This window comes from Nilaparvata lugens, chromosome 12 (genome assembly GCF_014356525.2).
Source record: "Nilaparvata lugens isolate BPH chromosome 12, ASM1435652v1, whole genome shotgun sequence".
Classification (NCBI taxonomy): Eukaryota; Metazoa; Arthropoda; class Insecta; order Hemiptera; family Delphacidae; genus Nilaparvata; species Nilaparvata lugens.
The window spans coordinates 14,588,321-14,604,361 of NC_052515.1; the positions used below are offsets into that span (position 1 = coordinate 14,588,321).

At 35.5% G+C, this 16,041-nt stretch overlaps 1 protein-coding gene across 1 annotated transcript in view; it reads right to left on the reverse strand.

Annotated features, from left to right (window-relative positions):
• Nucleotides 1-604: 604 nt before the first annotated feature.
• LOC111056542 overlaps nt 605-16,041 on the reverse strand; it is a 183,376-nt gene continuing 167,939 nt past the window's right edge. The window contains 4 exon segments of the mRNA XM_039439458.1: nt 605-2,677; nt 2,680-4,124; nt 6,975-7,280; nt 9,301-9,391. Of these exon segments, the coding sequence (XP_039295392.1) occupies nt 1,010-2,677; nt 2,680-4,124; nt 6,975-7,280; nt 9,301-9,391 (3,510 nt within the window). The 3' untranslated portion in view covers nt 605-1,009.

A 16,041-nucleotide genomic window follows, 5' to 3' on the forward strand; every position in this document is an offset into this window, starting at 1 on the left:
TTCAATTTACTTGAACTTTTTGATTCAATGATACCTTATGGAACAATTTTCATCTTCCAATATTTAATCATCACAATTTTCATGACTTTTATAAGTCTGTAAGAAAGAATACAATCATTCTTTCTACTAGTAGCTGATTAATTTCACTTTTGAAACAAGTATCACTTGTAACAATAGGCCTACTAAGTACATAATTTACCACGTACATAGGTACAAATTTGTACAACTACCGAAACGAACCAAGTACATTACGTACAGATTGTACTTGATGTTAGAATGATCAAACTTTTCATGACTTTCAAACCAATATAGAGGGACATTATAATAGTTTTGAAATTTGTTATCAGGGCCGAATTCCATAGGGGAATTCAAAACATGTAGGCAATAATACTCATCAAATTTTACGGAAATCATTGGTGTTCTTTATTAAGGTGCGTACAGATACATGCGCCGCGAACATGAGCAATTCACTTTTAATCAGCTGATTCCAAGCTTTTTATATCTGTATCTTACCGTTTCTGTAAAAATACAGATATAGTCAGCTGATTAAAAGTGAATTGCTCATGTTCGCGGCGCGTATATCTGTACGCACCTTTAGAACACACATTTTTATACAACTTCATAATCTTGTATGAAGTGACATTATTATAATCGTGTAGTTTCTCACTATACAGCAAGGTTCATTCAAGACTGTCATAATAGGTCGAATGGGAAGCATTGGTCTTTTTTATAAGGGATACTGAATACTATAGTGAGATTTACTTTAAACTGTTGAAATCCCTAATAAATAACATCAAGACTTCCCAACATTCAATCATTGCTAACAGTTTGAAGCTTATCTTGCAAGGTTGATAAAATCAAAACAGTTTGAAGCAAATTGATTTGAATCACAATTTAGTGCTACTTACTTTCAAGATGCACATATTTTTGTGAACATCACAGAACTAAAGTGGATTAGTTCCCTCACTAGAAACATTTCAATTTCTAGGACAAATTCAAAATTCCTAAATCATGGATGACTCCGTTTCACGGACGCCAACTGAGCCCTCTTCTCCCACTCCTCCTTACGCTGCTGAATCCTCTTAAAAAGAGGAACATCGTTTTCAGAGTTGTTATTATTCTCACTGACCTCCACCGCATTCTTAGATCCTTTGGGACCTTCCAAACTGATCACCTCAACGTCCTTCTCCTTGAAAACATCCTGCAGGACACGCTGGGGCACAGGACGCTTGGGAGGCTCCAGGATTTTCTGGTTGTCGGGGAACGTCCGACTCCTTTGGCGTTTGTCGTAGGAGGTCTGGTTGTTTTCTTTCAGGAGCACATCAGATGTATCCTTATCTTCAAGGATGTTATTCTTCGATGGTTTCACCACAGAACTTGAAACTTTGGGTGTGTCTTTAGTGTCAACAAAAGCCTCCTTAATCTTTTTCCTCTCTTCTGGCGGGGAATCCCCACACTCATTCTCCTTATCACTGTCTCTTGACTTGGTGGAAGGTTCTGGAGCAATCTCAAGGTCACTAGGAAGGTCACAGTCCTTGACCTTCAACGACCTTCTAGCGAACACCTTCAACAGTTCTGGTTCATCATCATTTTGCCGGGTAACTTCCCTTGACAACGGTTTGCGTCTCATCACAACATCACTACTTTCCAATGCATCACAGCTTCCAATCGAATTCCTCTCCCTGACAACTTCATCATCCTTGCTTCTGTTCTTTCCATTTTGCTCCCCGACAATCCTATCGTTGAACTCTTCAAAACTTGACTTCCTGTTCCACTGGTTTTCAACTACTCTGTTGTTCTGTTTGGTAAAAACGCGTGGAGTTTGTTTCATCTGAGATACTCCTCCTAAAATATTATTATCTGTTCCCTCAGAATTGAACGACTTCTTCCTAGGTGTCAACTTTGTGACAGGAGCTTCACTGTCTGTTCCCTCAGACTTGTTTCTTGAGGTCAACTTTGAAGATTCACAATCCGTCCCCAAAACTTGTTTCACTTGAGATACTCCTCCTAAACTACTATCTGTTCCCTCAGAATTGAAAGAAGTTTTCCTTGGTGTCAACTTTGTAACCAGAGCTTCACTATCTGTCCCCTCAGAATTGAAAGACTTCTTCCTTGGAGGCAACTTTGAAACAGGAGCTTCACTATTACCCTCCCTCTCATTCACCACATCTCTGTCTAGATCTGTTTTCCTGTGGTTCTGTTCTGAGATCACACTTTGCGCATCTTTGATGATTGACTTTTTGCGTAGAATCTGTGTCTGACTTTTTGGTGGCTCACTGCTAGGTTCCGAACCCTTACTGGCTGTAATTGACACAATGGAGTACCTGGGATTGGGTACAGGGCGTGGTGGAATACCTGCAACTATGGGGGTTGGGTTGGAGTTCCATTGCTTCAGTTCGACAACTTTTGGGGTGTTATCAACTGATTTAGCTGGTGAGACATTCACTTCGACTACAACCTCGTCAACGTTTTTATCACCAGACTCCTGAAGGCTGTTCATGGGATCATCATGGTTTGATCCACACTGATCTTCAGGGTCCTCCACTACTTCAGTGGATACCACATTACTACCATCCAATGTTACATTCTTGTCAGTGACAGAATTGTCTATCACTTTTTTTTCCATGACAACTTGATCAGGTTTTGTGGTCACTTGATCAGTTTTAGCGGTCACTTGAGTGACATTAGGTACAACATCCTCCATTTTTGTGGGGCTGGTGGGGGGTGACAATGGTCCTGTTTGAAAATAGTGTTGGGACTAGTTGAGAGGATAACGTTGGACAGTTTCCTGCCATCGAAACGATTCAGCTGGACCTTCATGAATTCAGGGATTTCCACTGGTGCCGACTCACGCTTGGAGATACGTGGTGCCGGTATAGGGAAATAGGTCAAATCATCCGGTGTCCTCTGTCTGGGTTCCGGTTTTGCTGGACTAGTTGGAACTGAACCTTCCACTTCATCACTGAGATCAGCAATGTCCATTTCCACCTCTTCCAAACAATCTGTCCCAGTTTCCTCTGTGGTTTTATCGGTATCCACAATACTAACCACACTCGCGTTAACTGGGATTGTGATCTGATGTGACAAAGGCACTGGCAAGCTTTCATTGTTCACTGTTATCTCATCATCCCAGGCGGTGGTTGGAGTCAGCTTTGTCTCCTTCTCCACACTGACACTCTCAATGATGTTGGTGTCATCAGGGCAACAGGGGAGCATAACTGATTTGATATACACAGAGCTGCAAGATTCGGATTTAGTTTCAGAAATGGGTGGTGATGGATCTTTAGTGGCACCTTCTACAAGATTTTTGTTGAGGGCACCAATTTTGTCATCGAGATTTTTGTTGAGGACATCCTTAACATCTGAGGAGTTGTTGTCAGGTTGAAGATCATCCACTATCGGAGGTGATGAAGAAAGCATCACACTACTTGAAGATTTCTGGGAAACAAGTATTGTGGGGTCCAGTGATTTGGGAGCTGCATCAGAGGTCAAACGGAAACTGTGAGACTTTTTCACCAGTGATCTCCTCTGGAGTTCCAAGTCAATGTCATCAGGGATAACACGGTTGGTGGGTTTGAAGATGTGTTGATGCTGGTGGGTTTCCGATGATGGTGGTTCTGAGGAGGTGGGTGCTGAGTAGGAGACATGCATACGGGTGATGGAGCATGGTTCAGAGGGGATACTGATCGGCTCCATGCGTTGCCGGGTAGCGGGATGGTTGCGGGTGAGTTTGGGAGGTTCCTGTGCATAACGACCTTTGTCATCCATACGTTTCTGCGGCAACTCCAACGGTTGTTCAATACATTTCTGTGGCAACTCCAATGCAGGTTCCTCCAGATTTGCCTTCTTCTTCTTGCCACTGCGTCTCGACAACAACCGACCAAAGAACGATGTGTCCTCCTTTTTGGGAAGCTCCTCCTCACTTTCCACAACAGACGCAGCGTCGAGCGGCTGCTTCCTGTCTGTAGCGCTGGATTTGCTGCGAGACAGCTTGCAGGCAGGATCGCTCCAGCCTGACAGTGCCATGCCCAGTGGTAGTGAGGCAGACTTCAGCTGTGCGTTAGTCAGCTGTGCACCAGTCAGCTGATCAGCTGATGTCGGCTGCTGCATCATGCAAGCTGCATCTGTAAACAAAGCCGTGCAGCACACTCAGTGGCAGTTCAAAGCAGTGGCAAAGCAACAGTTAAAGCATCACTAACACTATTCAGAAATGAGAAGGTGGGTAACATTTAGCATGAATTTATCATCACTAAAACTAGTAAGAAATGAGAAGAAAGAGGTTTCACATTTAGCATGAAATCATACAACTATAGGATTTTCCTTGCAGGTGATTGGTTTCTCATATTTTTGCTGAAAGTTTTGTTTTTGTATATTTATTGTCGTTGAAGAACCAATAAAGAATTTTTGATTTTTTATAGTCTAAATAGAGCAAAGATGGAGGATTGATCTTTGGACAGTCTCATTCTTCAAATTTCCTTCTACTATTTATTTCTTTGGTAAATATTTGCAGTAGCAGAAGTCCTTAGTTCCATTTATATAATTTTCTTAATATTTGAATTAATTATTATACAGTAATAGAGCAGGTTGAGACTTGGAAAAAATATCCTTGTTGCCAAATAGTACAAGATTTCAATTCATTTTATGCAAGCCCTTATGACTGGATATATTCAATTTGACAACACAGAGTTGTCAATTTGAATATATCCAGTCATATGGGCTAGCATGAGACGGTTGAAATTTCGCACAACTTGGCAACACGGATATTTGTCAAAGTCTTTATTTGTTATATTCAGAGTTCAATTTGACAGAACTTTTTGATACAATCTCAGCCAAGCATGCTTTGGATGACTAGTGACAGTAACCAATTAATATTTTGCTCCTGAAACCAAGAGTGTTTGGCTGAAAATGGCTTGAAAATTGTTTATCAATAAGGCTCTAATTTGACTTAGTTGCCTAGCAGCCATCATACAGATTGGTTTCTGTTATTATTTTGCTAGTTAACTAGCAAACTATTAACAAGTTAACGCGATTTCTGTTATTAGATGCTAGTTAACTAGTCAACTAGTCGATAAGTTAAGAAGTTAACTAAGTTGACCAAGTTAAGCTTCGTTTACACCAAAGTTATGAACAAAATGTTAATAACTTAATCCTTATAGATTCTATTAGATTGAACGGAACTTGACAAACATTAAACACACATCTTCGTCATGTGTATGATAAGTTATGTTCAATCTAATAGAATCTATAAGGATTAAGTTATTAACATTTTGTTTATAACTTTGGTGTGAACGCAATTAGTCGTAGTTTTTCTAGCCTTTTAAAATGTCACTTACAAAAATAGTTCAAAGAGATTTCCTCGCCATATTTTAAGAGTATTCTGACTCCCTTTAGAACCAAAGGAACTCATGTTTGAGATGATACTGGAATAGTACTATACAGATAAAGTAATCAGTAGTAATTCAGTTTAGTAAGTACAAAAATATTACAATCTTATGATAGTTATACAAATAAATATAAGAATTTATTATTCTCTGCAAAATTCCTAAACCTTCTCAACTCAAATCCATTAAAATTTTTATCCACAATAATTGATTGCCAAGAAATACACTTGACAAAAAATTATATTTTTCCCGATCTATCTTGCACTTTTCATTTACATTCCCCTTTATTATATTCGATAAATTTTCCTTATAATCATTTCCTACCTTTCATGACAACTTACAAATATATCATTGGTTTTGACAGGATATCCTCTGCTCCTACTCTAGCTCTCCTACTCACCTTTCTTACTATAGTTACTCCACTATCTCATTGTAGTTAAATGAATATTAATCATGGGATAGTTTTCAAATAATTTTCCCCAAGTAATTCCTAATCCTTCTAAACACATTCCCCCAATCCCCAACTATCAGTTTCTCCTCTTGTAGAAAACTTACCACTAGTTTTCGGAGTCTCTCCTCCTTCTCCTACTACTACTCCTCCTCCTCCTCCTCCTCATTCACTCCTCATCCTTCAAATTATCATCACTATAGTATTTACCTTACTAAATAACTCTCCCCAAATAATTCATTATCCATATAAACACATTCCCCCAATGCCCAACTATAAGTTTCTCCTATTGTCAAAGACTTAACACTAGTTTTAGGTGGGCCGTCCACTGGAACCGATTTCGTCCGAACTAGCATCGGCCGAAAACTACCGATCTCGTCCGAATGATCCCCCAACAAAGAAAGGAATAGATGCTCGTCCATTGCAACAGGTTCATACGGCCGATCAATTTTTTGATCCGAATAGAATGGGATTTTCCGGCTCTATCAGGCCGAACTAACTGAGAGAACAATGTGTTCCTAACCTAAAATTGTTTCACAGTCTTGTTTGTTTGAAATTGTTCTGTTTTATAAAGTTGTAACTATGGACGATGAAAAGTTGATAAGTTTGGTTCAAGAGCATGTTCCATTGTGGGATATGCGAGACAAAAGATATCATCTTCATGATGTTCAAAGGAATCTGTGAACAAAGACTGCTTAATAATGAATAACTAATTTAGTGGATATTTGTTGAAGGTGAGATTATTGTAATGAATAACTAATCTAGTGGATATTTGTTGAAGGTGAGATTATTGTAATGAATAACTAATCTAGTGGATATTTGTTTATTCAATTTTCAAAATCTCAATATAATCATTGTTTATGAAACTTTTGGTGGCTATGATAGTAGTTAATTGAATAATTGGCAACCAGCCTACTACTGAACTAGACTGACGTAAACGGTTCCAATGGACGACCATATTCGGCCGACTTAACGGCCGGCAGATTCGTCCGATCCAACGGCCGAACGGATCGGTTGAATACGGTTCCAGTGGATGGTTACTCTTAAGAGTCTATCTTCCTCCTTCTCCTCCTAATTCTGACATTTTATGTTTCATATGATTCTCCCCAAATAATTCCTAATCCTCCTGAACACATTTCCCTTACCATCAGATCCTCCTCTTGTTGGAGACTCAAGAGGGTCTCCTCCATCTCCTCCTGCTCCCTTAGCATCGGTTCTATCAGCAGGCTCGGGACTAACACTCCTCGCCGATCCGTCCTCGTTGACTTCCGGTGTGGCCGGAAGTAGACTGGCTGCGTTGGCCATTTGGCGCATGCGCGAGCGACGTGGCGCGCCGTATGTACGCTTCGGACGAACGGCCATTTTGTGGCGCGCCGCGCTGTGCGACAGGGGAGCCACACTGCCACCCAGGTCCAGGCCGCCCGAGGCGCCAGCCAATCGGGTGCTGGTTGCTGGTGACGGAAATCAAACACAAATATTTAAATCATCCACGCAATCATGATATTATTTTTACACTATTATTTTGTAAATATAATAATAATAATATTTATTCATGCATGTACATTTCACATTAAATATTTCGCATTTGTCAGTTACAATAAAATCATACAATCTGTCAGGTCATCAAAATCTCCGTGAATATTTGAAGTCCAAAAAATAAAGATGATATCATCTTAACTATTATAATATTTCGCTAGGTTTATTTCTCACACTGTCTTTGAGAAAAACTCCAGTAAACTGGAGAAACATCTGTCTTGTAGCCAATTCCTCAGTAGTCTCTTGAATGTTCTTCTATTTGAAGTATCGATAGTTTCCACTGGTAGTGCGTTTAAGATCCTTCGACTGACATGCTCTGGCTCAGCTTCAAAAAATCTTGTTCGATGAGGTTGGAGTCTCAAAAATATGCTTTTTGATGAATGAATGAATAAATGTGAATTTGGATATTGTTGGTTCTATAGATTTCAAAAAAAATATTCTATTATTTCTTCTATTTATTCATTTTCACAAACAAGAACCATACAATGATTGGCAAAGAACAACATTTTAATCCTGCAACCAAATTGTCGAATCGGTTGCAGCTGGCTGGTGACGAAAATCAAACGAAAATACTGTAAGTTCTTTCAATTTTTATCAATTTATTCATCGCTCTTTTTCCATCAAAGAGTAGATTTGAAGGGAATAGAGGCTTGGATTAAGGAAAAGTATTTTTTCCCCTGGGACCTGAATGGTAGTCATATTTTTCATTTGATCTTTATTTTGTTTTAGTTTTTCCTATTACAGAATCTTATTTTGATTTTCTCTCTCAAAATTTGTTATCACTCTTTTGTTTTTTGCAGTGATATGGAATAGTTTTTCCTGTTATCAACTTGATTTTGTATTGTGTTATTTTTACTTTCCTTGCCCTATTACCATAGGTAAGGAAAGTATTGCTTTCCAAAAAAAATTAAGGTAACCTAATTTCATGTTTTCTATACGATTCATTACTTTCCTTGCCCTATTATCATAGGTAAGGAAAGTATTGCTTTTCAAAAAAATTAAGGTACCCTAATTTCATGTTTTCTATACGTTTCAAGGTCCCCTGAGTCCAAAAACATGATTTTTAGTATTTATTTTGAATCTGACTTTTTTGCGACTGCCACCAGCGGACAAAAACTTTTCTTTTGCTGGTGGTGCCTGAAACCATTTTTAGTTCTGGGTAGTTAATTTTATTTCATTTTCTTGTGATAAGTGTTTGATTTATTAATCTTCGATTTGTTACGTTGTTAAATTTTGGCAATAAAGAATTGAATTGAATTTATGGTTTCAAAGACACAAAAACCATACAATGAATGTTCTTTTTCGCTGCGTTTACATTGGTCAGGTTCACTTGCATTCAAGTTTATTTCAACGCTGAATTCTCACTTATCAGTATCAAGGTCCGTGTCCGGTACAGTGAAAATATTATTCCTATAAGTTCTAATGGGAGACTATCCATACTCACGCGGCTGACTGGGAATAGTCCTATGTCCTATCTGATCTCATGCGAATTTTCATCAACTCATTTTCACTGTAACCTTTTCACCTGACAGTTTGAAGTGTTATACTTCAAAGCCTATTACATATAGTTTTCTTCCCCCCGTTACATATTTGGTAGAGGTCCTCCACATTAGCTTACAAAACTAATTATTTATATATTTATTTTCTCAATTCTGCATGTTTAAAACTGGGAATGTTCCAAAGAAGTCATTGTATTTGGAACTAACAATAGCAGCATACGATTTTTTATTTAAAAAATATTACCTTAAATACCGTACACTTTAATTTCAACAGCAGAACACTCATAAATTCAATCACTTGATTTAAAAAGTTTCTAAAATACTGAAGGAGCACTTATTGTGTAGACATGTTAAATCGTATCTATTCACGTTATAAAGTCAGCACCGTTTAATATTAGTTCGCAACGATACTGTAATGTAGAAGAAATGAATTTACCATGAGAGGGAGATGTATCACTGTTGACTAGACTTTTCTTCTCTTGGAGAGAAAGTTTTGATGAATGCCTCGAACTTGGTCCATACGAATCCTGAAAAACAAGATTTTAATTTGAAAAATCAACTATTGAAAATTGAAACCAATAAAACGTTGTCAGAAATATAATTTGAAATGAACATTTCAGGGGTACAATTATGGATATTTTTAAACTACTCTAGAACATGGTACGCCAAAGTGGAGTAGGTCAATTTCCACACAGGAAACACTAAACATATTGTAGAGGACATATTATAAGAAATTTTTATTGTAACTAACTATTGTATGTAATTGTAATTTATCTAATATTTTCTGTAACTGATGTAGTAGTTGTAATATTACATTTTTCTTCTCACATTGGAATCGAATCTTCAATTCGAGATCTATGGAACTTTATAGTAAATGTCAGAGTTATCAATAGACGGATAAACTTTTTGATGGAGAATTTATTATCGTAAATGTTTGTTGCATTGTTCCATAATGTCACCGAGGCAGGGTTAACAAATTACTGGATAAACAGTTTATTTAAATAGAATATATATAAAAAATTTTAAAATAACATTTTCAAAATAAAGTTTTATTGAGAACAGATGTAGAATATGAATTCTAAACTTGTAAATTATAATATTTTGGTGACGTGTCTATAATGTTGGAGGCGTTGTCTTCGTGACTGGCAACTTGTGTCTTTTTCCTGTTCGATCTTCTTCTAAAAAAAATGGCTGGCTGTTGCTTGTATAATTTTGTGCTCTGAGTTATTGTCTGTTTAAATGAATTTATCAATGTTTTAGATTGAAGTTTATATAAATTTTTGTGCAAAATTCGCTATTAGTGTAGTAAAGCCAATAGCCACTGTGTTTCAACTGTAAACTAGATAAGTATTTTAGTTCGTAGTTACTTGAAATCATTAGACTTGTAAGTTATTGTTCTTTGTATATTTCTGTGTTTTGCCAAAATTTTCATCTGAAGATTATAAGTTAATTTGCTCTGAAAACTGGATTTCTCATTCATAGGCAATAGATCCATTCACAGTTTATCAAGAATCTATTTTATTGGAGCCGACAACTTTCCTTAGGTGATAGGTGTTAAATGCTAATCCAACCGTTTAAGGAAAAATTGGTAGCACGGCAAATGGTACGCCCTGGTGTGGGACTGAATCACCACATTTGTTCCAAATGTTACCCCTGTGGTGGGACCGAATTACAAAATAAATATGTCCCAAATGGTACACCATGAAATCCCTGGTTGTAAAAAATTATTAGTAGCATAGATATCTTGATAGGTTATGAATGGTTTGTTGCTGAGTGGGAAATCAGTTCAAGAGAGATCAAGTCCTAATGAATATATTATCTGTGCAGACTAGCAAAATGGCATACAATATGAAAATATTAAAAATGATGATGAGTTAATAGCTGCCTTAACACAACTGTTTGATAATTTTAAACAAGAGCAAAATGCTAGGTTTGATGAGCAAAATGCTAAGTTTAATGCTAGGTTTGATGATATGAAGCAAGAATTTGCTGAAACATTGAGTGATAATCAGGAAAATGAAAACAAACTGAAGCAGAATGATAGTAGTGTTAAGTTACAAGATCAACTCATTCAAGTTTCTGACAATGTAGGCCTAGTTACTGTTGTTGAAAAAGTCAACCATAGTGAAAGTGTAGAATTGAGTAAAGAAGTAGGTAGGGAGTTGTCTTCATTGAAAGTCAACTATCAAGAAAGTACTATTGCTACATTGAAGGTTAGGAAAACAGTAAACAAATCGAATGTTTCTATGGATCAGATTACTACATTGAAGGTTAGGAAAACTATAAATAAAATGAATGATTACATGAGACAGGTTTCTGTGGAGGTTAGGAATAATGTGAACAAAATGAATGTTGCTTTGAGTCAAGTTGATGAGTTCAACTTTCAACTTAGAATTGAAAAAGTGTATGCTATGCATTCTCAAGTGAACATGACTAACTTTTGTAGGCAAAACGGCTTTGTTGAAACAAATGAACCTATGAATAAAATCATGCTATTGAAGAAAACAAAACGCAAAGTTTCCATTGATGTATTAGTATTCAAAGGTTGTTTCAAGTTGCTTATTTACAAGATGATGACTGTGAGTCACATGATGAAAGGGTATTCCCCAACACACAATGATTAGGAATCCTGTGTTATGCCGGGATTCAGAATAGCAATGACCGTAAATACTACGTATGGTAAGAGTCCATAATTGTATCTTTTTTCTTTCCTGTAGCCTATTTTCTTGGCCCTTAATCTTTTCAATTTTCGATTCTTTCTTGTCTTTGTGTAATATTCAGTAAATTTCTTCTATGATGCATATCTTAACCAATCTTGTCCATAGTCATTTAAATTTGTATTTTTTTCTGAAATGATATTAGAAGTTAAAATAGTAGCTTATTTTCCTAATCTTTAAATTGTTGATAAAACTTAACTTTTCTAAAATCTATCCATTGTAGTGTAAATAATTGTTTGCTTGTGGCATAATTTTTCATCATGTATCACTTATGTGAAGTGTATCAATTTTGTGTGTGTTGTTTTAGGGAATTTATTTACCCAGTTTTCTATTTCTCTTTTTTGTATTTTTTAGGGAACTTATTTACCCAGTATTTCATCTTGATAATCTTTGTATCATAATCTTGAAATGTTTATACTTATTATACAGTCTTTAAATTTTAAATTATTTTAAAAAAATAATTGGTTTAATTTAAAACGTTGTGTTATATTATCAATTGAAATGAGTTAAAGGCTAAAATTTTTCTAAAGTGTTTTGTAATTGATATTTTTTTTCAAATTTTAAAACTGTTTGTTCTATAAATTTTGATATGATTGATTATCGTTTGAAATGGATGCTGGAGTGTATGTAGAATTTTTAGTGGGGTTTGTTGATTAGAATTTTGCTGGTATGTGATTGTTTTTTTTTGAGATGGAAACCCATTATTGCCTAAAGAAGGAATAACAGAGGTTATGACTTAGAGAGGCAGTAATGAGATAATATTTTTTGTGTTGATTACTTATGTTGATTGCCATAGATGCAAAATAATGATTAATAATGTTGATTGCCATAAATGATGATTACTTATGAATATTGTTTGCCTTTGAAGCAAAATATTATTGATGTTTTGAATGGTTTCTTGTTTAATGATTGATAGTAAAGTTTTGTCATGAAATGTAGTTTGTGTTTAGAACATTGAAGAGTCGAAATAAACTATAGTATCCAACAAACGATGATTAATAATATTAAATAATTTGCTTTTTATACAATTTTTGAACAAAATTAAAACTAAATAATTTTGAAACCCTGAATGATAAATCATAAATGTGAAATGAACATGCTATAAATGAAATGTATATTAAATAATAATGAAATGCAAATATATTATGAAATGATTGAATAGAAGACCAATGTCTGAAATTATTGAAATATGTATTGAAATTAAATTTTTGTTGTGTTGTTATGATGTTTGTTTTTTACAATTTTGATAATGATACAGGGTGTTATGAAATTCTATTTCTATTTTGAAGAATGGATTAAAATGTTGATATTGAACAGTGAATAGATGAAAATAAATTTTTTAAATTTATCATTGATATGTCCATATTTCACAATTTATGTATTGCTGACTGTATAATAAGATGTTAACAAATTTCAATTTTATATATATTTAAAATAATTTTTATGTGTATTAGATTGTATGGATAGCCTAATCAAGTTTTTCTTCTTAGTTTATAAGCATTTTAAGATAACAGGTACAGCACAGACATTAACATTGAAATAGTTATCATGTGAATCTCGAAATCAGTAACAAGTGAACGCCATGAAGAGTGTTAAGAACATTTGGGTGATTTTCGAACTAGTGTGACATATCTACGCCAAAATCAACGCTGCGGCCTACACCAATAACTACGCCAAAATCTACGCCGATGCCTGTGCTGATGCCAACGCCAATATCTACGCCGATGCCTGCGCGAAGCCAATATCTGCGCCAATGCTGATGCCAAAATCTGTGCCAATGCTGATGCCTACACTAATACCTACAACAATATTAACACTAATAACTACGCCAAAATGCCAATAGCTACGCCAATGCCTGCGCCAATGCCAATAGCTACGCCGATGCCAAAATCTGCGCCAATGCCAACAACAAAAATCAATGCCAATAGCTACGCCAATGCCTGCGCCAATGCTGATGCCAAAATCTGCGCCAATGCTGATGCCAACAACAAAAATCAATGCCAATGCCTGCGCCAATGCCAATAGCTACGCCAATGCCAAAATCTGCGCCAATGCCAACAACAAAAATCAATGCAAATAGCTACGCCAATGCCTGCGCCAATGCTGATGCCAACACCAAAATCAACGCCGATGCCTGTGCTGATGTCAATGCCTGCGCCAATGCTGATGCCAAAATCTGCGCCAATGCCAAAAACAAAAATCAATGCCAATAGCTACGCCAATGCCTGCGCCAATGCTGATGCCAACACCAAAATCAACGCCGATGCCTGTGCTGATGTCAATGCCTGCGCCAATGCCAATGCCATGCCTGCGCCAATGCCAATATTAACGCCGATGCCAAAGCCGACACCAAAGCATACGCCAATAGCAATGCCAATGCTTATTGCTGACTCTGTATCTCAAACTTCAACACTACTGCATTACCTGGAGGTAATTGCCATCCATGTTCACATTCACAACTTTGAATTCAGAAGAACAGTCACAGTATCATGAAAGAATTAATTCAAAAAATCCTCTCCTAAATTATTCCTGTATGCAGAACTCTAAACCTTGAAAGCTGAAAATATCAAAAAACCAAACCTTACCTAAATTAATCCTCACCTAAATTAATCCTGTATGCAGCGTCTATCTCTTTTCCAAAAAATGAATTACATTGTCATTTCAAGCCTGAAATGTACATTGTATAATTACAAATATGATACAAAATTTATGTGACTCTGTATTGAATTTGGAATGCAGCCGTCTACTACAAACATGAAGCAATGCTAACTGAGATGTCACCGGTATCAAGTTTGGAATGCAGCCGTCTACTACAAACATGAAGAAATGCTGAGATGTCACCGGTATCAAGTTTGGAATGCAGCCATCTACTACAAACATGAAGAAATGCTAACAGAGATGTCACCTGTATCGAGTTTGGTATGCAGCAGTCGACTACAAGTATCAGCCCAACACTACGTGCATCCAGATCAGCCCAACACTTAACGTCATCACATTGGAGTCACACTTAACTGAAAATCATACTAAGTGCCTTAACGGACTGTTTTCCAAAATGTGCATCAATAAAATCAACCGCGGAAATAGTGAAAGAAATGAACATTTTTTGATTTATTGAAATTTTATGTGAAAATTAAATGTAACAATTCATCAATTCATTTAAAAAATAAATAATAATAATAAATTTTCCATTCAACATAAATAATTTTTTTTATGCAATAAAAAATTAAATTTTTCTATCTATTAAATTTATGTGCAATTTCAAAAAACTATTCTTTACATATTAAACTTTCTGTTGAGATATTTTTCTTTAAATTATAAAGCTAAATCAAAAGTAATATTGATATTCTATATTTTGAAATATTGTTTGGAAACATATAACAAACGCTATTGATGAATTTTTATAATAATTTTCAATTATAGGGTGACATGTATTGTTTTTCTAGAAAAAATTGTTACTGTTCTCAAATTTAAATTTCAACAATTTTCATTAGGGTCAATGTAAATTTTTTTCTTTAAATTTTCAAACAGTAAAATTTTTTTATGTCAAGAGGGGGGTATTTGTAATATTACATTTTTCTTCTCACATTGGAATCGAATCTTCAATTCGAGATCTATGGAACTTTATAGTAAATGTCAGAGTTATCAATAGACGGATAAACTTTTTGATGGAGAATTTATTATCGTAAATGTTTGTTGCATTGTTCCATAATGTCACCGAGGCAGGGTTAACAAATTACTGGATAAACAGTTTATTAAATAGAATATATATAAAAAATTTTAAAATAACATTTTCAAAATAAAGTTTTATTGAGAACAGATGTAGAATATGAATTCTAAACTTGTAAATTATAATATTTTGGTGACGTGTCTATAATGTTGGAGGCGTTGTCTTCGTGACTGGCAACTTGTGTCTTTTTCCTGTTCGATCTTCTTCTGAAAAAAATGGCTGGCTGTTGCTTGTATAATTTTGTGCTCTGAGTTATTGTCTGTTTAAATGAATTTATCAATGTTTTAGATTGAAGTTTATATAAATTTTTGTGCAAAATTCGCTATTAGTGTAGTAAAGCCAATAGCCACTGTGTTTCAACTGTAAACTAGATAAGTATTTTAGTTCGTAGTTACTTGAAATCATTAGACTTGTAAGTTATTGTTCTTTGTATATTTCTGTGTTTTGCCAAAATTTTCATCTGAAGATTATAAGTTAATTTGCTCTGAAAACTGGATTTCTCATTCATAGGCAATAGATCCATTCACAGTTTATCAAGAATCTATTTTATTGGAGCCGACAACTTTCCTTAGGTGATAGGTGTTAAATGCTAATCCAACCGTTTAAGGAAAAATTGGTAGCACGGCATAGTTTTAGTTTTTTTGGGAAGTAAACATTTATTGACCGAGCGAAGTGAGGTCTAAGATTCAAGTCGACGGTTTGGCATTTCTATGAATGTTTAAATTATTATAAG